The sequence below is a fragment of the Platichthys flesus genome, chromosome 23, assembly GCF_949316205.1.
Source record: "Platichthys flesus chromosome 23, fPlaFle2.1, whole genome shotgun sequence".
Taxonomy (NCBI): Eukaryota; Metazoa; Chordata; class Actinopteri; order Pleuronectiformes; family Pleuronectidae; genus Platichthys; species Platichthys flesus.
Window position 1 is genome coordinate 2,575,215 of NC_084967.1, and position 26,370 is coordinate 2,601,584.

The window sequence follows — 26,370 nt, forward strand, 5'->3', positions numbered from 1 at the left end:
GGAAATGTACTCTAAGAGCAGAGCCAAATGGGTTCATGGAATGTGCTTTCAACAATAATGGCCGATTGGATTTTTGCACATATACTGGAAAATAAAAAGGTTCTAGTTTCCAAAATGCCTTTATGTGTGGAGTTTGGAAGTTCTGTGCCTGCATCCTACTCCGGCTTCCTCGAACATTCAAAAGACATGGACTGGTTAAGTGACTCCAAATTGCCTGATTGGTAATGTGGCTTCCACAAAGAATAAGCGGTATAGCTAATGAATGGATGGATTATGCTTATATTTATTATAGCCCTAATTATATGCAAATTAGATAATTGTTCCTGCTAGAAATTTGGAGGATCCTGACATTTGAGCTGCTGGAAGGTTTTTAATGTGACAAATGTGTGTAGGAAGTCTTGAGTCTCACTGATCTTAGCTTAATGGTGATCAAACATTAAAGAAACAGCAGTGGTACTAACATTCATTTTAGAAAAAGAAGAGCAGTCAGTGGAGACATGCCTTACACAAGGCCCAACACATTCAATCAGGCTGTTCAAGTTAAAGAAATTCCTGGATCCCCTCCTTCGTCTGAGTTTGTGCCAAAATTGAATGGGTTCTCTCTTGGCCCTTGTCGATCCTTCGGCCATTTTACGTGGAAATACTTTCAGTAGTCTTGGGAACAGTTTTGTTTCCACCATCGATCAAACAGAGAAAAGGCCAGGGGAGAAAAAATGATCTCCTCGGCTGACTGACTGACACTGTATACATAGTAGGTTATTTGTTATGCAATAGTGTTTTTTTTTCCATTGGCATTGCTTTATGGGGACTGCATGTAAAAGGTTGATTTATGTAGGGTTTATTCTGGACTCCAGTACACACCTCTGAGATGAGATGATATGAATTCTCAAACAACACGACAGAAACAACGTCCTTGTGATAGACATCTTTTGCCCAATTGTACGCTCCATGCATCCATCTCTTCGATATGTCAGCAAAATACATCACGCTGAAGAAATACCTCATACTCTTGTTGTTGAATATCATACTATCATGATTGTAATCACAATGCACAGTGATGACTTGATTAATAAGATATTGTCTTAAGATCGATATAAGTAACTTGGTAAAGACATGGGCTGCCCAAACAATGTTTAAAAATTCAGAATAAAGTAAGTGCCCAACTATTTATCTTATTCAGGCTGACAACCAGTTTCTTGGTTTTGGTACCTTATTAAAAAAAGTTTCTTCCTGCTTTGCACATTTTCAATTGGTTTTAAAATGTAGTGCTGTTGTCGGTACGACATATGACCCTGGGATTTACAGTGCCTTGCATAAGTATTCACCCCCCTTGTACTTTTCTACATTTTGTCACGGTATAACCACAGATTAACATTTATTTCATCGTGATTTTATGTAATGGACCAAAACAAAATAGTCCATCATTTGGAAGAGGGGGAAAATATTAAATGGATTTCAAAATTATTTACAAATAAAAATCTGAAAAGTGTTGAGTGCATATGTATTCACCCCCTTTACTGTGAAACCCCTAACAAAGATCAGGTGCGACCAATTGCCTTCACAAGTCACATTTGCAAGTCACATAATTAGTAAATAGGGTCCATCTGTCTGCAATTTAATCTCAGTATAAATACACCTGTTCTGTGACGGACTCAGAGTTTGTTGGAGATCATTTCTGAACAAACAGCATCATGAAGACCCAGAGCTCACCAAACAGGTCAGGGATAAAGTTGTGGAGAAGTATGAAGCAGGGTTAGGTTATAAAAAAATATCCAGAGCTTTGAACATCTCATGGAGCACCATAAAATCCATCATCAGAAAATGGAAAGAATATGGCACAACCGCAAACCTACCAAGAGGAGGCCGTCCACCCAAACTGAAGAGTCGGACAAGGAGAAAATTAATCAGAGAAGCAACCAGGAGGCCCATGGTTACTCTGGAGGAGTTGCAGAGATCCACAGCTGAGGTGGGAGAATCTGTCTACAGGACAACTATTAGTAGTCTACTCCACAAATCTGGCCTTTATGGAAGGAGGGTGGCAAGAAGAAAGCCGTTGTTGAAAGGGATCCATAAAAAATCCCATTTGGAGTTTGCCACGTGGGAGTCACAGCCTGCTTGTGGAAGAAGGTGCTCTGGTCAGATGAGACCAAAATTGAACTTTTTGGCCTCAATGCAAAACGCTATGTGTGGCGGAATCCCAACACTGCCCATCACCTTGAGCACACCATCCCAACAGTGAAACATGGTGGTGGTAGCATCATGCTGTGGGGATGCTTCCCTTCAGCAGGTACAGGGAAACTGGTCAGAATAGAGGGAAAGATGGATGGAGCTAAATACAGGGAAATCCTTGAAGAAAATCTGATGCAGTCTGCAAAAGACTTGAGACTGGGGCGGAGGTTCATCTTCCAGCAGGACAATAACCCTAAACATACAGCCAGAGCTACAAAGGAATGGTTTGGATCAAAGCTTGTTAATGTCTTAAAATGGTCCAGCCAAGGCACAGACCTAAATCCAATTGAGAATCTATGGCAAGACTTGAAAATTGAGGTTCACAGACGGTCTCCATCCAATCTGACTGAGCTTCATCTTTTTTGCCAAGAAGAATGGACAAACCTTTCCATCTCTAGATGTGCAAAGCTGGTAGAGACATACCCCAAAAGACTTGCAGCTGTAATTGCAGCGAAAGGGGGTTCTAACAAGTATTGACACAGGGGGGTGAATACTTATGCACCTAACAGACGACAACTTTTTGTTCTCATTATTGTTTGTGTCACAATAAAATATATTTTGCACCTCCAAAGTACTATGCATGTTGTGTTGATCAAATGGGAAAACGTTTATTTAAGTCTATTTGAATTCCAGTTAGTAACAGTACATAATGGGGAAAAGTCCAAGGGGGGTGAATACTTATGCAAGGCACTGTAGGCCAGATATTTCGAATAGGCAGGTTAGTTTGAATTGTACTGCCACCACCTCGTTTTTCTTTGCTCCCCAGAGAACATTTCTCCATTTTGGGAATTACCCTTTTCCAATCAATTCCAAAATAAATCCATACTGCTAAGATTATTTTGCCTTTATTTACTTGGTAGGACAGAGGACAGCATATGTGCAATGCAAAGACAGTATTAAACCACAGACACACACAGAGGGTCGAGTCAGAACTCACCTTGCAGCCGCTGGTGGAGGACTCAAGTCTCCCCAAACTATCAAGCTTGCATGCAAGATAACAATAGTCCACCTTGCTGTGACATGTATTATAATTTTTTTGTATTTTTCGTATCAGAAGTCTGAAGCGATAGAAAAAGACAAGATGAATTTGAAATCTGCTTTCTTATAAAGGTCTGTATGCATTAGGGGACTCTGACCACTTGTCATGTACGCTCTTTGAATCGAAGCACATATTCATCAAAACATTCCGCCCAGCGTATAATAGGATGGCTGTTCTCACATAACGGGCAGCCGAGTAGTATTGATCACCTGAATGCAAATGTTCATGAGAACGGGCACTAATTACAGCCCATTCTTGATTGTCTGTGCTGTATTTTCCGTCCACACTGCAGCCAATGAACCCTACCACACCACTGGACATAATTTGTGCTGTATCCTCTTGTGGTGTTTTTACTACCTGTCTGTGAGCAGTATGCAAGCGCTGGTGTGCTGCCCTCAAATAAGTTTGTTCTGTAAATAGAAGCCCAGCGCCGTGTTGCTCTGATGAGTCTTTTGCCGGGGTCATCAGTTTTACTGGCCTATTTGAAACCAGGTTTCATAGGCTTCCCTGAAACATCAGGAAAAATCCACAGCAGCCCCATGTCTCTACTACACAAGACAGATCCCTGCGAGCCACCTTTCTGCTCATGCTGTAACACCAACAGAAATTGGTGTTCTAAAACTGGCGGGATTGCACAGTTAGGATCAACTTCAAACGCTTCACTGGGGGAAACGGCTCTGAAGCAACCTGAGATGACTTGTGGGAGCCTTAAGGAATTCCAGCACCAAGTAAATTAATTACACAGTACATGCATCATGCAGGAAGACCACTGATTAATCTGTGCTGCATTTTGATGCCAGACATGAGGGAACGCGAGGCGAGGTTGGAACATTCAGTGGATGTTATTCCTGAATAGAAGCAACTTCCTGGCAACAGGAATGAAATGACATTTACCAGATGTCCTGGGTTACCGCACAGATTTGCCATCCAATTAAAGTCTCATCCTGGTGAGGCATCGTCATACAAACGATTTTAGATTATTAAGATTCACGATTTGTAATCATATTTGGAATAGTCCATCTGCTGCAGCACTGGTGAATGTTTCAGAAGGTGTCCGGAGTTCTGCTGATTTAATCAATGGCTGCCAGTGTTGGTTTGGCATATTCTTAAGGACTTAGCGAAGTCCAGAAACAGTCGACTCTACGAAAGCATTGGCTCTTTATGATCCAAGACAATACTTGTTTTTGAAAATGTTAATTTTCAGAAAAACAAAATTTGTTCAACACCGCTACATTTATACAACAGTATGTGGAAATACTGTGGAGCCCCAGTGTGTGATAAAAAAGATACAAATAACAGTATTTTCAACTATAACTATAAATAACTCTTATCATAATGATATAACTATAAAAGTAATAACCCTTTGGTTATTTTGAATGAAATAAGGATCTAAATATAAGGATCTTAATATGCGCCACTGTGTAAATATACTTTAACAAGGTGGTAGGCAGAAGAACTTCACAGCCATTCATTTGGGATTATCATCTCAGGCTTGAGCATCATGGAGCTGAGTGGTTGATGGACAGACTGACCAGCCCACTGCCAGGCGGCACTAAAAATAGACTATGTATTGAGGTATTTGTTCATATGCTCACATGCTGTCACCAGTTATAAAACCAGTTATAAAAACATAAAACCCCCAGGATTATACGAGAATAATGTATGGAGCCTAAAGAGATTATTTACAAACTGCCATCTGTTAATATTTACAATTTTCCCCCAGTTTGTTGGGCAAAACCCATGACAGATAACTTCAAAAACAGTTAATACAACCCATATGTCTTCAGAATTTAAGCTTTTATAAAGTGACGATATGCACCTGCCTTCATGGCCAACCCCCCTGCTGCGTCACGTTCTGTCCAGCTCTTCACTTCAACCAGAGGGACGTGTCCCTGGCAGCTAATACTAAAGACCAGAGGTGTGATCACGTATTGATTGACAGCGGTTAGCTCCCACCCCTAACTCAAGCCTCCTCATGAGAAAGTGGAAAGTAAATATCTTATAACGTTTAATGAATTAAGTGCATATTTTTAGGAAAGCCGTCCTTACATCCTGTAACCTCAAGGATTATGAATCCAATTTACAGTATAATTGTGATTTGTATTAGTCGTAATTCAGGATGTACACAGCTCCATCTCATTCATTGTAATTTCATCAGACACACCGAGTCTCTGTGTGAGCGACTGGGTGCTGGGCACAGTTAAAGAGATAGTCATGAACGGGTAATTATCATTGTCTGTAATTGGGGTCTCCAGGGTGTGCGAGTTGATGCCAGTTTGTGAGGTTGCGTTGTTGCCTTGTACGTGCGTGCGTGGCTGCAGGACAGAGGAGAGGCAGTGGAGTGTCATCCCCCGGCTGTCTCTGTTTGTGCAGTTCAAATCTAACGGGACTCCATGGATGCAATTTTCAGCGGGCCACACAGGCTTGCCAGAAATAATTAGAGCAGACATGTGGTGTAATGTAATGGTGTCGAGAGGAAGCAGTGCTCTGCCCTCCACCAGCCAGAAAATTTCAGTCATGGTATGAACCAATTGTGTTTCGCAGCCACTATTCTCACTTTGTGTTCCTACAGGGAAACACAGACACGCACCGGCACAGGTCATTGAGAAGATAGTGGTGAACTAGAAAATATAGAGAATAGATAAACAATTACTTTATTTTTGGACTAGTAGTGGTGAAATAGAGACTGGAGATTGTAAATATGATTCTGGTTGAGGGAGGAAATGTGTGTGTTATGGATAAAAGCTAAATGTGAGGTGCAATAAGAACAGGCTGCTAAATCCTAATGCAGCTAGCATGTGAGTTGAATGTCCACTGAAGCTTTGGTTCAACCAGAGAGAGCCAACTTGTATTAATACATGAAAAAAATAGCTAAATCAGCTAAGGGTAATGCTTTACATATTGATGTGATATGAAAATGTTCCTACACATTGAGAAAGGGAGGTGAGCAAATACACACAACGGATATTGAACAGATATAAAATGGCCTGCCACCACATTTAACATTCTGCACTCCAAGTGTACACATGGGTGTCTAATCACCTCCAAATCTATTAGCATGTAATATGAAACAGAAAACATCCACATTTCTGAAACAACCTGTAATTATAGTAAGACGATGATATATTCAATAAAACTCAACAAGGGCAACAAGTTAGAGTTTCAGCATTTATTGTAGCACCGATCAATGAAGTACTTTTGCGACGAGTCAGCAGTTACATGTCAATACTGAGTCTCATGCTAAGTAAAGCGGTCCACATCTGAGTTGTCGGGCAGCAGTGACTCTGTCCTCTCCTCCCTGTGCTACTAAATTTTTAATTATTCAACAAACCCAATTAACAAAACCAAACCGGACATGAGCTAGTCCGACAATGTCTATGCTCCAAGTATGTCATCCTTGAAACTTGTATCCACTTGAATTCAAGACTCTGTTTCGAAATGTCGACCCACCTGTTTATTGCAACCACTGTAGAGCTGTACCAGTATAGAACAATTACTGGATCCACTACAATCCAATTTTGCACAGACATCCTTTTGCTTTGGAAGATCGATCTTAATAGAGTTGGTGGACCCTGACTTTTCAGGTTGGGCTAGATGTGTTTTCGAGTGTGACATTGTCATATTGTTATGGGAGTTGAAACATTTATGAACCTCTAGCTTTCTGTGATAGTGAATATTTTAAATTGTCCATTAGCTGACTTGAAATTCCTGCATCTTCGGTTGTAAGTCAGCTTGTTATCAAAGGTTAACGTGATAAACTAACATTCTAAATAATTCTAACTGCATGACATCGGCATGTTTTCTTCGTCAATATGAACACGTTAGCATGGCAACCTTAGCATTTAGCTCAAAGCACCCCTGTTTGAGTCGCCGTTGTGATGGCAAAAACAGTGGAAAGTGGGAACGCGTGTCGGAATAGTGAGAAGAGGATTTTGGGGAACGGGACTGCATTATTCACACGGCCACAAGAGGTCACTTATCAAGAATACAACAGTTTTTTTCAGGAAAAATGTCCCGACCATTGTAGTTCTGTATATCTACAACATTAATTCAGACACGTCCGTGCCTGTCAGTACATCGTCAGTGAAATATGTTGCGTATAGAAATCCCACACACATTACCAGGCCAGGGGACTCGTGGAGACGTTCGTAATTACTCGCTGAATGGTTCCCTTGACTGATTAGTTAATAGCTTTTGAAGAACTCATTGTTTCTCTGACAGGCATTGTATCCGAGTTGTAGATAATAGAAGTGTATGTTGAAAGTGTTCCGTCAGCGTTGACACAATGGGGTATAACACAACGGCAGATGGCCATTGTTTTAGGGAAGATGAGCGATTTGCCAGTGACTGGGTATTTAATTAATAACTGCCGACATGGCCTCTCCAGCTGAATCATGCCACTGCAGAACAATGTTATCTCTACTTCCTGCTTTGTGTCATCACTTGGATGTTATGTAATGACCCGTGAGTCATGTAGTTTCTAGATTTGAAAAGGATTTTTAAAAAGTGTCTTTTTCCCCTCTGCAGGTTCCATTGCCAGGTGCTCCTACATCAAATATCACTACTCCTCAGCTACGATACCCAAAAATCTCTCCAACAACATCACCAAGACGATAAGGCAGGACGAGTGGCACGCCCTCCGTAAGTCTTCTACTTTTCTTTCCTTTCCTCCACGACTACAAATCATTTTATTTTTGTAGATTAAATGCTTTATCTTATTTAACTATCGAATAGTATGTGATTGTTTTAAAAGAAAGTACAGTGGAAGATAAATAGATATGCACCACATTTGCCGGAGAATTATTCAGGTTCCTGCTATCCTTTCTTTTATTCCTCGGGCTGACGGTGCCAGCTTCTAATGTAGCAACATTCAACAACAAAGAGACGAACAATTTCAATGTGATTAAAGCTCGGCAGAAGTACTGACGCGCTGAAGCCTTCATTTTTATCAGAGCTGTTTATTTTTCACAGTTAGACTCCACTGGTGATGACTCAAGGCAACAAAGTGTTCTCCTGGGCCGGTTCTGTGTGGAGTCAAGCAAACAGCTTTTCCTGTGTGGTGCAGTCATTTTAAGCATTAGGTCATTGCGCCCTGAATGATCATTGATTTTCATTTATTAGTCAATTCAGGCCTTTTTGCCCGAGAAACAGACACTTCTGGGTAAATAATGGAACATGCATGGTGTTATGGTTTCTGAGGATAATTACTAATGAACTTTTGAATAGAATTCCCATGATACTTTTGGAGTTCATGGTCATAAGAGGATGAATGCTCTCTTTCTTGTTTCCATGAATCCAGGTGTTTTTGTTTAACTATACTTTCTGTCAGTAATGCTATCAGGTTTCATTCCTCCTTCCATTACCTGTTAATCCAGTGAAGGGTTGTTGGGGTCTGGAGTTTTGGGATTCATAAGAAACAGCAGTAGATACCAGTCATGGTTTCCAGGAGTTGGACCATGTTGATCTCATCAGGTTGTAATGAGCATTTAACTTTGTATGACTTTAAACATATTGTCAACACCAGCCTGGAAACTGTGTGTGCATAAAATCTCACCCCAGATAATGAGCGCTATCATTCAGGTTAAACTATAGCAGAGAGATGTCAATTTAACAGGTTTATTGATTTATCAGAGTAAAGACCCACCATCGGTTGGTTCAGCCAAAAACTAATTTGTGGTGGTGATAAAGACTCAAGTCTCGACGTTAGGCTCTGATATAGTTTGAGCTTCGCTAACTGCATATTTGTCCAGTAAGTCCGGGGCCTGGGGAGGATACACTCAGCAGCTGCGGAGCTCCATCTCCACGGTGCTGTTTGCCTGTTAGATTATACCAGCACGGGTATGAGTGCGGTTAGCGGGGAGTCGATCTACTTTTAGGATACCTGCCATTCATGAGCCGCTCCTCTGGGCATCTTGTAGCTCTTCAGTCGCCCGGCTACTGAGCCGAGTGGAAACACACTCTGACCCCAAACTGTCACTGACTAGTCCTTGGCTGTCAGGTGACAGGGTTGGGGAGAGCTCTTCTCAGCTCTAAACCGCAGAGGACTGTTCTGCTGTCTGTTTCCCTCTGTCTTCCTCCCTGGAAACAGTCTGTCCCACAAAACTGGAGAGGAAAACATTTTTGTTTCGGAGGCTATTTTAGAGCATACACAGGGTAGGTTAGTACTGCGTTGTATTGTTAAATAAAGTTATAAATGTTTATATATATAATATAATTTTATAATTTTACATCAGTTCTTCTAGTTGCACTTTTTGGACACAGGTAAATAAACAGTCAGGGACGAGGAAGACCTCATGGAAAACAGATACATATATGCACTCAGAACAAGATACATGTAATAATTCTCAGTCATAGACCTCTTGATAGAGTTATTTTTAAGCTACGAATTTTGTTTTTTGTCAGGCAGTTTACAAGGTACTTTTAGGGTTCGATCGCAAGAAGAGGTCAGGTCCCCAGCAGTCGCCACAGAGACAACACTGTTTAGGCTTCGGGGTAAAATCATTCCACTACATCAAGCCGTCCTGTCCGCTTGGTGAAGATGTCTGTGACGATCAAGTGTTGGCACAAACTGCCTTTTGCTGGGAGGGATGGCTTGACTTGTTTACTATAATACGTGAATGTTTCTGTCACAATGAATCCTGTTCAAAAACCTGGCAGGTCAGTGAAGCATTGCTTGAAAGTCTATTTGAAAAACAAATAGTTGAATATTTGGATTGAACAGCCAATTATGATTGGAATGACTAAATTAGGTAGTCAGGTACAGCAATAATACACACACACACACACATTTTGGTACATCTATTTTAGTGAGGGCATTCATTAGTATAGTGCGTTAGTGCATTTGGCTTTCTTGAAGAAATTGTACTTTCTTGATTCTTGTTGTTCTGGGTTTGTTCCCTCATGGTTGAATGCACTTATTGTAAGTCGTTTTGGATAAAAGCCTCCATCAATGTAATGTAATGCATGCCCAAGCCCCTTACCCTAAAACTAATCCTAACCCTAACCTAAACCTAATTCTAACCCTAACCTCAAAACCAAGTGTCCAAAAATGTCCTCACTCTGTATATTGTAGGCTGAAAATGTTCCTCCCAAAATATCTGTTCAATTCGACAAACACGCACAGACACAAATTAGGGTAAGGGGTTGCATGTTGCATGCTTTCAGGTTTATTGCTTACTCCAGCATTTCCTGCATGCAACCGAGTTGAATATATCACATTTACCCTCCTCTGGAACAGACACGGCGGAGCCAAAACCACTGTTGCGTGACTAGTGATGAGAAATACAATATGCTCTCTGCAGTCAAAAGCAGATCAGTAATATATTAACCCCCCCCCCCATAATCCAAATGTGGTAAATCAGTGAATTGAATCTATCAGTTTGACAGTTTATGGCATTACATTAGGCATATTCAGCTCTGACGAGTTTCCCACCAGGACATCATCGACCCCAAATAATCTCCTGTGGATTGGCTTTTTATTTCCAGCCAAGGACGAATGACATCACATTTATTGGACTGAATAAGAGAGCTGGTGCCGTGGATGCACGTGCTCTGAAAATGTTTGGCTCACTCACTTCCATTTTCCTCCTTTTGTCTTGGCTCATGTGCATGGGGAATGGGAAGGGTGTGTTTCTTTGTTATCTTGGTAAACTGAGGAAAACACATAGCTTATATTTATGGCTAGTCAGAGATGTTTAATGTCCTTATTACCCGGCCTATCCACACACCATCTCCGTGGGAGATAACTCCTCTCGTCTAATCGATGGCCTGTCACTGAGGGTATGAAAACGAAAAATAGAAATAGCAAAAGTGTGAATAAACAAAGCTCTGTCCACTGAGTAAGCATCCCTCACTACCAAATCAATAGCAGGCCCGGCACAGCTTGGACCGACCCACAAAACACAAATCAAGCTCGCCCAGTGACAGTCGGCTTCATATGAGTCCATGAGTCCAGAACTTACTGAAGATGCTGTACATTGTGCAATGCATCACATTTTAAATTAATGTAAATCACAATCCTGTGCTCTCGCCTGTCACCGATGAAGCAACCTGAAGATTGTTCATATGTTTCTTAAGTCTCTTGGTCAAAGAGCAAACTATGTCATTATAAGTATTTTCTCAGCGCATGGGTGAATGATTGATTTGGTGCAGGGGTCTTCAACGTTTTTCAGGCCAAGGACCCCCATACTGCTGGAGAGAGGAGGCAGGGAGCCCATACTATATATATTGTATGAAATTGTGTTTTATATTAAACTGGGCCTAGTGCATAGTAGCATAGTATGAACATAGCTACCCTGTTATTGTGCATTCAATACTAAACTATTCAAATATGACACAGATTCATATATTCATGTTTTTAATTTAAACACGTGCAAGGTACAGGGTGACCATGCCACTGCCATTTATAAACATACATCTTGCATACAACACTGAGCTAATACAATAATTCACAGAGAATGTTTTTATTTTAAACATACATGTAGAAGAGACAGTTAATCCACAAGCCATCTGTGGATGGCACACATTACTCCCACATTAGTGAGATGTCGGACCCTGATGGGTAGCACACAACTTATATAACCTTGGATGGATGGAGGTTGTCAGGCAGAGGGTCATATCAGCCTCACAATATGTCGGATGCATGTTAATGTCTATTTAAAGCTTTTAAAAACTTTTTGGAGAAAAAATTGGTTGAAAAAGAAGAAAAAAAATTGTCTCAACCTAAAATTTTGTGACCCCCCTGCGGCACCTCCACGGACCCCCTAGGGGTCGCGGACCCCCTGTTGAAGACCTCTGATTTAGAGCACAACCACAGAGATATTGTTATGTAACAGCCTTGGGATAGGGCAGCTAAATTGTCATGCTTACTGTTAATCGTGGACACTTAGCTGTCGTTAAAACTACTATACTATATTGTTTGTGTTTTGGACCAATATGTGTTTCCAGATTCTGTATTACATATTTGTATTTCAACTATGAAAAAAAGGCACCGCAACAGAGGAAAATAAAACTATAGTTCAGAATACGACTATCACAACTACTTTGTTTTATTCAGACCTTCTGACGAACAGTCGGTGCAGTCCAGAGCAACATAACGTGTGTGTGTGTGAGTGAGTGTGAGTGAGTGTTCCTTGCATCACAGTCCAGACCAATGGAGCAAACTTTAGTCCAACCAAAATACTTCTTTGTCCAGATCAAACTGAACCATCGTTTGCAAAGGGAAATGTTTTTGGGGGTAGTCAGACTACCAGAGGGATTACAGGAATTTAACACATCAATAAACGACAGAAGAGGAAAAAAGAAACTTGTTGTCTTTGCACAGACGTTATAGTTTTCTCTATTCAAACAGGAAGACTCCTTTTTTAAGTGTACTTTAATCAAAAAAATGTATGATTACAACATCCACAGTGCCACTACTCCCACGTCAGACGCACAACGTCTACAAACCAATCAATGTCAGGTGTAGTTAGACGCAGTTCACTTAGGTGATCATGACAGGAAGGTCTTTGGAAATTTGTGCCAGATAAGTTAGTCTGATCCGATATTGTGACGACATGAGACCCCCTGAGCTGCTGACTCATGACTGCATGTCAGCAAGAAAGCTCTTTCCAGTTGTAATTGAGCGTATTCCATCATTAGACCACATAGGGACATAGCTTCGTATTAGCAGTAAAGATTGTGTGCATCAAAAGGCCGGAGTCGATTATACTTTGTCAACACGAGACATAACTTTGTGAGTCATTCTGTTGCCTCGTGCAGCCAGCCTCTGAAAGTGGCAGATCAAGTTCTTCTTCTTTTCTTTTTTTTTTACAGATTATATTTTTAGTGTTTGGTCAGCAGGCAGAGTTTTAATAGTTTGCTGTTCATCTTCAGAGATGCCCCCCGACTAAATCCACCCACACTTCCTCGGGCCTTGTATGCATTAAGTAAGAATGACAACCTAGACTCGACTTTTCATGAAGTGTGTGAAATTGCACTTGGGCAGGCCTGACAATTTCTCCGGCTCTCATTGCATAGAGTTGAGGAATCAGGCAGGGGGGTTGACATTGACACACTTCAATGTCTCAGAGATGAACATGATTCTCATTTGTTTCTGTCAGTCAAAAAAAACAAAAACTGCAGCGACTTGCAACAGCACCCGCGAAGCAGGGAACCAAAACCCCCTTTTTCTATTACAGCAGAACATCAAAGCAAGAGCGCACAGTACACAATACCCCCCCTCCCACCCTGTTCACTGTCACAGATGCAGATAGCAGGGAGGGTGCATTCATTTTTTGACGTTGGCTTTTTAGAGAGGACAGGATGGAAGGAGTTTTTCTTTTCTTTTTTGTTTTTTTACCCATACTGCAGCTTAGGGATTTTGTTACTTCAAAAGAAAGCATAAATTGTGAGCTGGGGAAAGCTGTCAGCGAGCGACAGGCTAATCCAAGGTAGCAGCCAAAGGTTGTGGCTGAAGCTAATTGTTCACCGAGCCGCCACACCCACTCAGTCTCATCACTCAAATACGGCGACTATAGTTTTTCGATTGTTCGCCGAGCAGGTCTGCGTGAAGATAACAGGGATTTATCTCAATGAGAAGCACTGACTCACTGCTATGTAAAAGCTGCATAGGGCCACTGCTTTCATCCAGTTAAGCTGATACGGTAGATTATTCACCCGCAACCTCTCTTACAATCAGTTTCACTCTCCCACACAAACAAACAGAATGTCATCCGTCCGTCGGCCCATTTGTTTACGATCAGGGGTGAAGGTGTCCCTCAGCAGTTTGCCTGTGCAGCAGTCGGGGTTGGGGTTAAGTAATCCTGACCACCAGTCTGAGTCCCCCGATGAAACTGGGACATTTCTGTCAAAACGTACAAGTAAAGATGTCACGTTTGGAAATGGACCCTGTTTAACATTGCAGACTCTTGGGAGCAGAATCTGTGAAGTTTTAATGATGAAACTTTTCATTTTGAGGTGAGGATTTCTGGAGCTTGAGAAGGGCGCTTCACTGAATTTACATGAAAGGGTGCGTTAACTAATCGTGGCTAGTCCCACAGAGACTTAGCATGTTTTGTTTGGAGGCGTGAAATTGAAAGACGTGGGCATTTATCATGGAATGGAAGGTCAAACAAACAAACACCATTGAGAGGCATTATGTGTAGACACTCTCTGTCTTTCATGTTTATGGGAATGTGATGCTAACTCCGTTCACTATGCCTGGAATTGATATGAAACCTAAAATTAATACATGTGTGTGAGATGAATTGGAGAAGCAGCCAAAAATCTATTTTCTATGAAAACACATAGTGACTTATTGGCAGCTTGAGCAGATCACACATTGGTAGCCGCTGTGGGCTTGTCCATGATATAAGCAACACCTTGCTGAGAACAGCATGGGGCATTAGCTAATACAATATGTAGTGGCAGTGGATACAGGTTATATAACCGTTAGGGATTTTGAATATTAATTGCAGAAGAAAATCACCAAAAACCAGACTATAAATCCAGAATAACCAGAGATCCAAAGGGTTTGAATGGATTGTAGAACATAATTGCGACTAAAAGTTATTCTAAATGTGTAATATCACATGCCTCAGATCGTGAAATTAAGATTTCATTCACGTTCGAAAGTGCTCTTCAGCTTTAACCATATTTCACCTGTCACATCTGAAGAATTCTTATCAGGACTGAGGTGATAATGAATGGCCCCCGTCTCCCTGACAGCCCCCGTTAGTTTCCTTTACCAAAAACTGACCCCATACCTGTTTAACCCCACTGAACAAATGTCAAGCAGAGAGAGAAAGGAAGTTAAACAGCAGTAGTTTTTATCTCTTCCATATTTAACACGAGGGCCCTGTGTTCATTTTGAACCTTATTGTCTGTGTGTGTGTGTGTGTGTGCGTTATGAGTGTTTGTGTGTTATGGAAGGGGAGGGGGGAGTAGGATCAGTATTTCTCCAAAAATTCTTCAAATGTCTTGCCAGGGGGCATGACTTTGATGCGAGGCAGATCGAATGATCAGAAGCATACGAACTGTGCAAACAGCTGCAGAATTGTTGGAAGGCATATTGTTGGCTCGGACAGAGGCGAGCAGTTTCCTGTGCCTCCAGCATTTGAGGTGCACTAAGCTAATCAGCTCCCAGACCTGCGGCACATCCATACTGGACACAGGGATGATGACAAACAAGATTACCCCAAATTGGTTGGCTGATTTTTTTTAGGTTGTGTTAGTCATATACAATAGGGTTGTTTGACATTTTCCAGATTTTCATTCCCTCTTGCCTCCATGTAAAGTGTTCTGTTAAAAAAAACAAAACATATCATGGCACGGAATTCATTATTAACAACATTTTAATGATCTTATTTGTTTACACAGGGAATAGGGTAAAACTTTGAAATATATATGTTTGACATCATGTTTTACATGTGTGTTGCTCTGATTTTAAAGACGTATTATGGATGCATGGGTTGTATCCACTTTAATCTGTTAAAAGGTTTCTTATTTAAGAAATTTAATTATGATTTATACAGAGCTGTCACATGTTTTAGAGAGGTTTCAAGTTGGTCTCGGTTGTAATCTGTCATAGTGGTTTGGGTTTTATCGTGAGTATGAAGTACACCGATGAGTTGATGGATGTTTTCTTACCGAAGTGCTGTTTTAAGACCAGAGGAAGAGGAGCCACTGTTACGACACAGTGGCTAATGGGGATCTATAGTAAACTTAAATCACTGCAACATCTATAAACCTAAGGATCGATAAACTTCCACCCACTTACGAGCAGGTGCATATACGGATTCTGTGTCTACACTGGATCATTTGTATAACGGACAACTTTATTACTTTCAGCAAATCTCCACTGGTGAGGTTATTGCTGGAAGTTCTCACTTTAGGTCCCGTAAGTGACCCATTACTTTTCTTTCACAGCAGAAGTTAACACATGGAGATTTGTTGCCTGATGTGTTAAACTGAGTGCAACCCTGTTAATCCACTGATTAAGACAATTAATACACCATATACTCAATGTCCGGTAGTGATGGAGAAACACATTTTCAGATGTAACTTTCTTATGTTTTCTATTTTAACCATACTCACGTTGTCGTTCCTGTACATTGAACTTGGGATGCTTTTAGCTATTTGGAGTTGAGGTATTACAGTCGTTATTGGTGACATGATGCTAAAATACTGCTGCATATTAAACTAAAATTGGCACTGACGGAGCCCACCGGGGTTAAAGCTTGTCAGCCTGGAGGGTGAAACGTGTCCATCACCACCTACACTGTCTAAAGAAGGCTGAGCTTGTAGCACTCAGGTTGTAAGGCCTCAATCTCCATCTCCGACAGTCATTATATAAAATTTATGGGAGAAGATGAAAGGTTTTGTCAGTATCTGACTTTTGCATGTGAGCCTGTGGCTATATCTTAGAATTTGTGTGCCCCAATAACCCACCCAAAAGTTGTCGGCCCCTTATCTGCACTGTGTAAACATGAAATGTATGTATATATATATATATATATACACATCACAATTATGATTTAATTTAGCACAGCGCAAGGTCAAATAATGGAATGAAAATAAGGCATAAAAAGCTGACAGGAGTCAAACCTGGAGATATTCTCTCCGGTAATTTTGTAGGTCTCTGATACTTTTTTATTCATATTCATATCATTTACATACGCTGTAACAATTTGGATTGGAAAACCAACAGCAACCCTTCGTTGCCTTGCATCTTAGGCACTTTAACTTCTTATCTCATTTGAAATTAACTACATCATTATCAGTTTTTAACTGTATCTCGTGAAGAATCAGCAGAATATATGAAGGAACAGTGCAGCTCCATTACTGTGAACTTTGTCATCTGGATCATGCAGGTTTCTCTTCAAAGGGAACATGTTCAGATAATGTGCTGTATGTTCATACGTGATGAGAGAACAGTTATAACATGCAATTAAAACACTCTCACTGAGCGGCTGTAAATAACATCCTCTGTAACGTGGCTGAAGGAAACACTCATTCCAATCACCTTGACAGGGCTGAGTGTTGAAGTGCCAAAAACGTTTCCTGCATCTTCTCCTCTCGTCTGACGTGACGTTAAAGTAATTATGGTAATAAGCAAGTAATTATGGCGATAATAATTAGAGGAGCAATCATATGTTGCCATATTTAGACACGGTGAAGGTGCACGATAGGTATTGCTCACAGTCTCATATAACTATCTCGCCGTCTCTCAAATAAAAGTATGGAGTAGATCTGGAGGTGCAGTGCAGGATGCAGCAGCAGCAGACATTGCAATGGATGAGTTTGCTCTGGTTGTGAATGAGTGATGGGAAGTACAATCAGGCCTAATTTGCAGGGAGGAAACTCTGCAGAAACACATAGCCGGCAGTCCTGGATGCACCTCATTAACCTGATGTGCTTCAGGCCCTACGTATTAGAGGAAATCTGTTGTGTCCGGCCGTGTAACCTCGTATCCCCAAAGGTCCGGTGATTCATCGCTGCTCCTCTGCCGGGGGCCTCAGTGCAGAGGGAAGATTGGTGAACTGTCTCAATCCAGCAGGACAACCACTGGAGCTCAGATGGAAAGCTGGAAAGCTAGAAAGCTGACCAGTAGGCATGCTCCCAGGGCTGGTCTTTGTCAAAGCTTCATGTGCTTCATGCATTGATTTATTTGCTCAGTAATGGACACTGAACACTGCTTTAAGGATACATGTTCTTGAAGGACTTAAGGGGTCAAAATGCTCCTTCACTTTGAAACATATTTCCATAAAACTCTTGTTGACAAATATTTGTTACCCCGCTAAATTTTTTTTATAATGCATTCTGCTCCAGGGAGCTTCTGGTTTCTGTACAGGTTCATATAATCTAAAAATCTACCCCCTAAAATAGCATTAATACTCATCAAGTCTGCATACATGTTTTGAAATGTCTACTCTACGGAAAAATTTAAGTAAAAAGTGAATAAGGAGGTTAGTTGGGCTGCACCCTGACAGTTGGAGATTCAAATCATCTGTCAGAGAACTCTTAGTCCACAAGTCTCTTCAAGTGGGGCATTCATGTTTGCATTCATTTTTCCTTTCATTCAGACATTTTGCTCCTCAGTAGTAACTTCAGAGTGAGTTTTCACACTGGTTTTATTCCACAACACCCAGTCGTCCTGTCTGATCGTTGAAGATTTCTGGGATGGCACATGGAGCTAAAGGCCTGGACCCAGTTTATACAGTTCCTGAATCCTAATAGTACACAGTCTATCTTATATGTCTTATTATGTCTTATATTTCACATATAGTGGCTGCAAAAAATTATGGACATTTCTGGACACAAACCTATCACTAGCAAAGCTAGCACAAATTAACTCGGAGAGATAACTTTGCTTGTTCACTACATAACATTGTCACTGAGTTTTCCAAAGAGAAAAACAGGAGATCTGGAGTTCAACAAAACATTGGTTTATAGATGATTTGGAAAAACGCAGTCAAATATTTGAATTAAAGACCCAAGTCTCATAGCACTAAGTATAGCCATTCTAAATTAATGGAAACTAACAGCTTCATGTGTTAAATTTAAGCGATTCATTAACAGGCTTGAATCAGTGACAATTCATGTCCACATGTAGATATTGTCCTAACAAAATGTCAAGTTGTATCCATGAATGTTCAATGATAGCAAGTTTCTCAAATTGACTATTCTTCCAAAGAAGTTTAGCAAAGATGTCTAAGTTAAGAATCTGCAGATGTCTTTTCTGGACATTCACAGATTGAATCTACAATATGCATGACATGCAAAAGTGGGAATACATTCCCTGTACTAGCAAGTGATTACACAACCTCTAGTTGCCACTAAAGTAATTATACCCGGTACGAAAGAAGGATGTCAGATAACGTATAGAGCAATAAATATAAAGAGCGACATATAGTCCATATTAGTGGGAGGTTGTAACCATGACAACAATGGTCCTTTAATCTCAAGGAAGTACTTATTTTAGACCAAAACAAGTTCCCAAAAGTCTTCGACTCAAACTGCGACCCTTCCACGTGCTTATTATTGTTACCATCATGATGAATGTCCAGTAAACCTACCTCTACTTCACTCATACAGGTCGTATTGTTATGTCTGCCACTAGTGCTCTTCCGCATAATCTACACTGCTTATCCTCTGAGGGTTGCAGGGGCCGAGAGCCGATCCCAGCTGACATTGAGTGAGAGGCGAGTTACACCCTGGACAGGTCGCCAGCGAGAGCTAGATGCACTCTAATGGCTCACGTTATTATTACCATGACTACAAAGGTGGTCTTATACTTGTAGTTGAGTGTTTTTACAGTGTGTCGTTGACAAAGCTCCATCACTGATCACCAATTTACGGTGCATTCATGTGGAGTTGCTGAAGAGCTCCGCTGTGGTAAAACGAAACCCAATACATAAACAGGAACCTGTCAGCGATGTGCATTAAAACAGTCTTTATTATTTCAAAAATGATCTGTATCACCATACCGGTAATAAAGTGACAGCCCTAAGACCTTTCTCTGGTAGGTCACAGGGAGTCACATTAACCGACATTGATTTTCTCTGAGATCTCTGTATCATTTGCATGAACAAAATTACACCTTTGTCTCCCAGCTGGTCCCCACAGCGCCCCCTGTCCCCGGCTCTGCTGTTATCGCACCTTGTTCAGTGAGGTCTCTCATGCTGTCTGTGCAGAAGAGCTACTGCGGCCCTGAGTAAAAAGTTCAGCCTTAATCTGAACAGCCAGGTCAATTGCTGTACTGCTCCTCACTCCGTAGCTTTCTGAATAAATTGTTCACTGTGCAGACTCGGCAATGCTATCCTACTGACAATGTAGGAATTTCGAAAGGACTAAATTGCCCAACCTTATTTCCACCACAAAACACATCATTGTTGTGTTGATGTCTAATTATGTCTCACTTAGAACACTGTTAATGTGCTGCAGCCTCCAGCAACCAGGAATTTGATATCTAAATTCCGATTTCCTAGGAAACTAGTGTGAACTTTGCGTTTTAAAGACAAAGGTTGGCGTCTGACTTTCAGCTCCTATAATGCCCGTTCCCAGTTCCCCACCCATTAAACCTGATAACATTCTTTCATTTGACTATAATCACAAGTACTTGTTCAGGCAACACATAAGAAGGGTAAATATACTGTATTGTTGCCCATTATAGTTTTATTAACTACTCAGTTCTTCAGAGAACAAGTGACAGTCACCCACTCACACATACATTCATACATTGCTTCTATATGCAACCCTTTTTCTTTCACACATCACTCAAACATTCCCAGCACTGCCAGGACAGTTTAGGTTACAGCGTCTTGCCGCGGGACACATCTGCAATTAGTACGCAGACTGGACAACCCAGGGATAGAACCACCACCCTTTTGGTTAGTGGAGGCTCAGGAGGACACAGATGATTGAAACAAAAACGTTCTGAAACAGGTGACAGGAACAAAAACCAAACAGAAAATAGGCCGGCTGGCCAAAGTACAAATCAATAGCAAGAACATCATCTAGACGAGTAAGAACCTGGGCAGGCAGATGGTGGCTGGAGTGACTGCAGCTTGAGGGCAGGGAAGAAGATGGTAATGGAGTACAGAGGCATTGTTGGGGACAGCTGGCTGGGCGGTGGCAGGGTTGCTGTCGGCGCCGTTGCCTTCTGCAGCTAAACGGACAACACATTCTCCTCGGGGGCTCTGACATGAGGATATCCCCTAAAAAATGGCAAGGCAAGTTCAGAGGAAAAGTGCCTGCAGGGGGAGGTCTTGGGTTTCGGGATCCGACAGCCGGCCAGTCAACTAATTAAGCTAGTTTGAGGCTGGCATGCCAGAGGTTAGCTTATTGAGAACCGGAATCAAGCTTATATGAACAGGTGGTTGTTCTGAGGAACAGGCCCTGGAAGCACAAGGGCCCACAGCATCTGTCAGGCGAGGCAGCAATTATTTTATCCAAGGTCTGGACAAGGCAAGATTGAGTTCCAGTTGCAGAGGTGCATCTTTGTTGACGGTACATCTGAAGATGATGAATTCTGTTGCTCTCATCATAATATTCCTCCACAGTAACAGTAAGGTCCGAGGAGTCTATTCTGGCCAGGTGCAGATCTGATACCCACGACATAAACAGAACTAGTAACAGGCAAATTAGAGAGGAACATTTAGTACAAGGCGATAACAACATGGGAACAGAATGTTTCAGCAGGGAGCTCGAGCATCTGGCTGGAATAAATAGAAAGGAGATAAGGTAGAAAGTGAGAACAGGTGTGTGAGTGGGCGGGGAGGATCACACAGTGCAGGTGGATGTGGGAGTGAAGAGACTGGGACCAATGGGAAGGATGGCATTTAGTGGGTAGATGGAGATTGGTAGCAAAATATACAGTGCTACGACAGGAAAGGCCAAGCCTAGTATCGCTGACTTAACATGATTCATGCTGGTTACAATATCTCTCTGGCGGAATGTCACCATGTCACGTGACATTAAAAGCTTGAGGGGTGGGGGGGGGGGGGGGGGTAAGGCGGCTGCAGTTTTCTGAGTCAGGCGCTGTATTTGCGATGACTTGGCCCCGATTGGCTCAAGGCTTCACTGACGCATGACATTTCATTCTAAGAACTTCAAATCCAGTGCAAGTTGCTTGATCAGTTCTGTCTGGCAGCAAATTTCTACTTATAGACAACATACACTACAGTGCAATTTCAATCTACAGTAAGAAATCTGTAAAATTATTTTTTACATCCTCCTGGCATATGGTGGCACTGGATGCGTCCATACACCTTATACCCAGATGTTTACAGCCTAAAACAGGTTTTGTAAAACAGCCTGATCTCAGTATCATGGTAAGACTCATATATCTGAAAAAAAAAACACAGGCCAGCTGTGCAGTTCTTTCCATACTGAGTTGTGTGATCAACCTGCTGCTGTGATACAGGTGTTCAGCGCGAGGATATGTTGCTTATTGATGATGCCATTTTGCGATAGAACAGATGTTGTGTGTTCTTCTTCTATTAGCTTCTATTAGCCTTCAGATGTTATATACACGGACTGTTGTGAGCTCGCTCCCTCGGCGGGAAGCAGAACGTGTCAGACTTGACGGCAGTCTTTTTATAATCCTCTCAGCAGATGTCGAAAAACAAACACAGCTAAGCTTACCCCTGATGAAATCAAATAATATCCACAGAATACCTTTGACAGCTGTAATACAGTTATACTCCTATCCTTATGTGTATGATAGTAATGACATTTATTTTGTAAGATTTGGATAACATACATGCAGTAAGTATGATAAGACTTTTACTTAGTTGGTTGTTCATCACTGTGGGATCATGGCGGCCACCTCTATATCTCACCTGTTTATGCCAGTGGTAAATCCGCTCTGACAGGTTGTGTGCTCTGTGGATGGGGACGAGAGGCGGGAACAAAAGACTGGAGTCCTGTTGGATTGCTGGGCTGCGGCCTATAAATATTCATGAAAAGTCTGAGAGAAATTAAATTTAGACGGGCTAAGCCTTTTGGAAAAACTACAGTTATCCTCAGACTAAGACAGCAGGGCTGTGATCAGTGCTGGAAAGGAGGGATTTAAGTAGCATGCAGTTTGATTATTTACGCACAGCAGTGACAGAGTGGGTTAGAAGGAAAAGAGCGGACAGCTCCCGTCACCTCTGGCCAGCCCTCTGCAGAGAGAGCTGTCCATAAACTGGACCTGGGTGATGTGGCGAGAGCGGAAGGCTGGCGTCCGACCTCAGGATCACAGGATCACAGGAGAGGAGGAAGTCTTGTTATAAGCCACAGTCGAGTCTTCTAAGACAGCTGTGTATTAGAGAACTCCTCCGCAACCTAAGCTTTCCGATTCTTTTAGCGCTCCAGCGGGGGATAATAGCTGCCTGCCTTACTGCTCCGGTGGATTAGTGTGGAGTAAACAGAAAAAGGATGATTTACTAAAAGAAACTTCTCAAGCATTTTAACACTTTTTGTGATTACAAAAATGGAAAAATCAGCGATTCTGTGTTTTAGAAATAGTGATAGCTCAAAAAAAGACAGCTACAGGAAAAATAGAATTTTCATTTTGAGTAACTTTTTAACCACTAAATGTACAGAGCCATCTGACACACAGAAGCCCTGTATTTGACCTTTCTCAAAACTATTACAATCTGTGTACACCTGCTACTAACTCCTGATCATATTCTGGTTATATAATCTGTTTTATCTACCCCCTTAGTATTTACATCTGGAGTTAATAAGGCCTTTATCACCCGTTAGCAAGCCTTTGTTATATCGCCATATGCCAATGTTCCAATCTCTTTGCAGAATCTCAGATTTAAATGCAATTTAAAGCTGGTCTGTATCATTAGCAGTTAATAAATTATTTTATATTTTGTTCAACATGTGCAATAGGGTTAACAGACCACTACTCTCATATTGACTTGTGTTTGTTCTAGTGTAAGATGAGATGATATAGATTAATATTCATTATATGAATAACACAGCTGAGTAAACTTCTCTTCATATCACTTTAGTGAACTCATATTAAAATGATAATATTCTTTTAAAGTTGAATTGAATTCGGTTTTGTGTGTAATCAAACACAAAAATGTTCACTCACTGAAAATACAGGCCCAATACAAAGTCAATGTAATAAGTGAGCACACATGTGACCACTGAAGCATTCGTAAGTTTATCTGTGATTCTTGCAGCACATTTGATTATATGATGTGATAAGGCTGGTTGCATGGACTTGATTATTACAATCACCTGTTAACACCACAGCTGTTTGACTCCTGGCCTCAGTTGTGTATAATGCAACATTACATCCATTACCTGAACTAGTAGGAAAACAGACTTTATAAAGATGAGGAAATATCAGTTGGGTACTGAACATGAACTGAAACTCCGCTGCAGCAGTGGTTAGAGGGTACAGGAAGAGCTTTGCTACAACAGAGGGTGGAGTGCATGGTTGTCCTTGGAATTTATGCAACAAACAATATCCTTGGTTTACAGGGTTGCGTTAAAAAAACTAATGGGGAAAGTGGTTTTCTCTTGGCACAAGGATTATCTGCGGGAAATTGTGTTGGAGCGATCAAACAGTGCAAATGACAGAACAGAAGTCGACCTGGTCAACCTCTACAGACAAAATCCAAGGTGAAGACTGAACTTTGCCAAAGAAAGACGAAAAGAGGCCTGATGGATGATGGCAGCACACATTTTGGGTGGGGTCCATCCCCATGCTTTCCTGGTCACAACAGTTGTTAAGAGGGGTTATCTTGAGCTTTTCTCTCACCTCCAGCTATTCTCCTCTGACCTCTCTCATCAACACAGAACTGCTGCTCACTGGATGTTTTTCTGTTTTGCCACTATTTTGAGAACATTATCTACAGGCCAGACATTTCAGAAACACTCGAACCAGCCTGTCTGACACCAAAACACACTTCACAGTCAAAATCACTTAGACCATCAATTTAATATTTGCTGTGTACAGTGTGTAGGATTCACTATCTGCAGTGGGGGCGCATGATTGGCTGATTTGCATGAATAAGTAGATGGACAAGTCTTCCTTATGAAGGGCTTGGCGAGTATTTACATGGCCATTGAGGGTGAATTTTAAATCACATTATTAATTAATGTCAAGACTAGTATTGATCTTGCCATAATCAATACATGCCCTTTCATCATCTCAGTGATCATACAAATCATAGATAACTGTTCTTGCTTGCTGCACCTCAAACCTCAAATACAACTAATATAAAAAGCAAAAATTATTCTGAGCCTTGAGAGTGATTTTTTAATATTTACTGTAACTCCTTTGATCATTTACACTTCCATGAGATCATGAGGGAGAATGGTAAAGGCAGCGGTAACATTCATATTAAATGAGCTCTTTGGCTTTGAAGTCAACATGAATCTAATTGTATTGCCCGTATCCTAGGTGCTGCATTTAGAATCTATAGTGCTTCTGCTAATCCACTCTCTGCCACTCTATATTTGTCCATATAGATAATCCCTTTCTGCATGTGAGCTCTTTGTGTCCCCTACTCCACAATCCCATCCGAGATAGATGGTGGAAGAATTGTGCCCCATCGGCCCGCGCACGGTTAAGTGCATACATCAGGGTAGAGCTTTGGCTTGAAGGATTTGCGTGCGAGTGCAACCTTCACTCCGTAGTGATCCTTCCATGGAGCGGCTTGCAGTTGCATTAGGTCCATTTTCCCTACTGCCCGTCTCTCCGCTGACCATAACTCATTTATTTAATTTCAAACCAAACCACGTTTCAGCACCACAGAGGTTTCATTCACCTGACCGACATTGTTGAATTGCTGTGTCCAGTTTCCGAACAAGTTTGCAAAAAGTCCAAGTGCAGTCAATGCAAAGAATCATCAGTGCTCAAGCCCAATTGGTGGACTGATGGAAAACAGGTCCCTATAGTGGGTAAAACGTTTTAACTATTGACGAAAGCTTTTGTTATTAAAACGTCTATAAAAACTTGTAAATAATTTATAGCCACAGTGTCTTGATTGCTTTTGACCTGCAGATAACCAAATTAAATGGCAGCTACACACGGCTACAGCACTCAGCTAGAAGCCTCTCTGTTGGAGTCGTGGCCTCTGGGATTTGTAGTATGTGATGTAATAAGCAAGACGCGAGGGAGACTGGGACAGGAGGACGCAGAGCTGGTAGTCAGCTAACCAGCCACGAGAAGCTGCTGCCAGACTTCATCTTTGTTGGAAGGAGAGGGAGAGTCTGTTGGAGCTTTGACAGTCACGGGAAGCTCTTTGAGGGAGTCACTGTTTGGACGTCTGTGTTAGAGCTGCAGCCCCTCCTCCAAGAGACTCAGGTTTGTGTGTGTGTGTGTGAGAGAGAACACTGCTGTTTATCACAGTTACTGTGCGTCAGCTATATCACCTTGTTAAGCTCTGAATACATCCCAGTTATTGGTGGGCCCGCATGTTGAGTTCAGTGCCACTGAAGAGGAATATCTCTCATCCATCATCATCATTGTTCACCTCTATAATGTCACCAGCCGCTATGTGAGAGGGGTAAACTAAGGTAACAATTATCTCAAACTCTGATTCTTATACTTGGTGCTGCAGCTGCCCTCACAGTCAGGGGGTCATTGTTGCTTATGCACTCCAGGT

At 41.5% G+C, this 26,370-nt stretch overlaps 1 protein-coding gene across 1 annotated transcript in view; it reads left to right on the top strand.

Annotated features, from left to right (window-relative positions):
* The window catches only part of tmem178bb (transmembrane protein 178Bb), a 114,429-nt gene that overhangs the window by 50,380 nt on the left and 37,679 nt on the right, over positions 1-26,370 (top strand). The window contains exon 3 of the mRNA XM_062383298.1: positions 7,796-7,909. Coding sequence (XP_062239282.1) covers positions 7,796-7,909 — 114 coding nt within the window. The remainder of the gene's footprint in view (positions 1-7,795; positions 7,910-26,370) is intronic.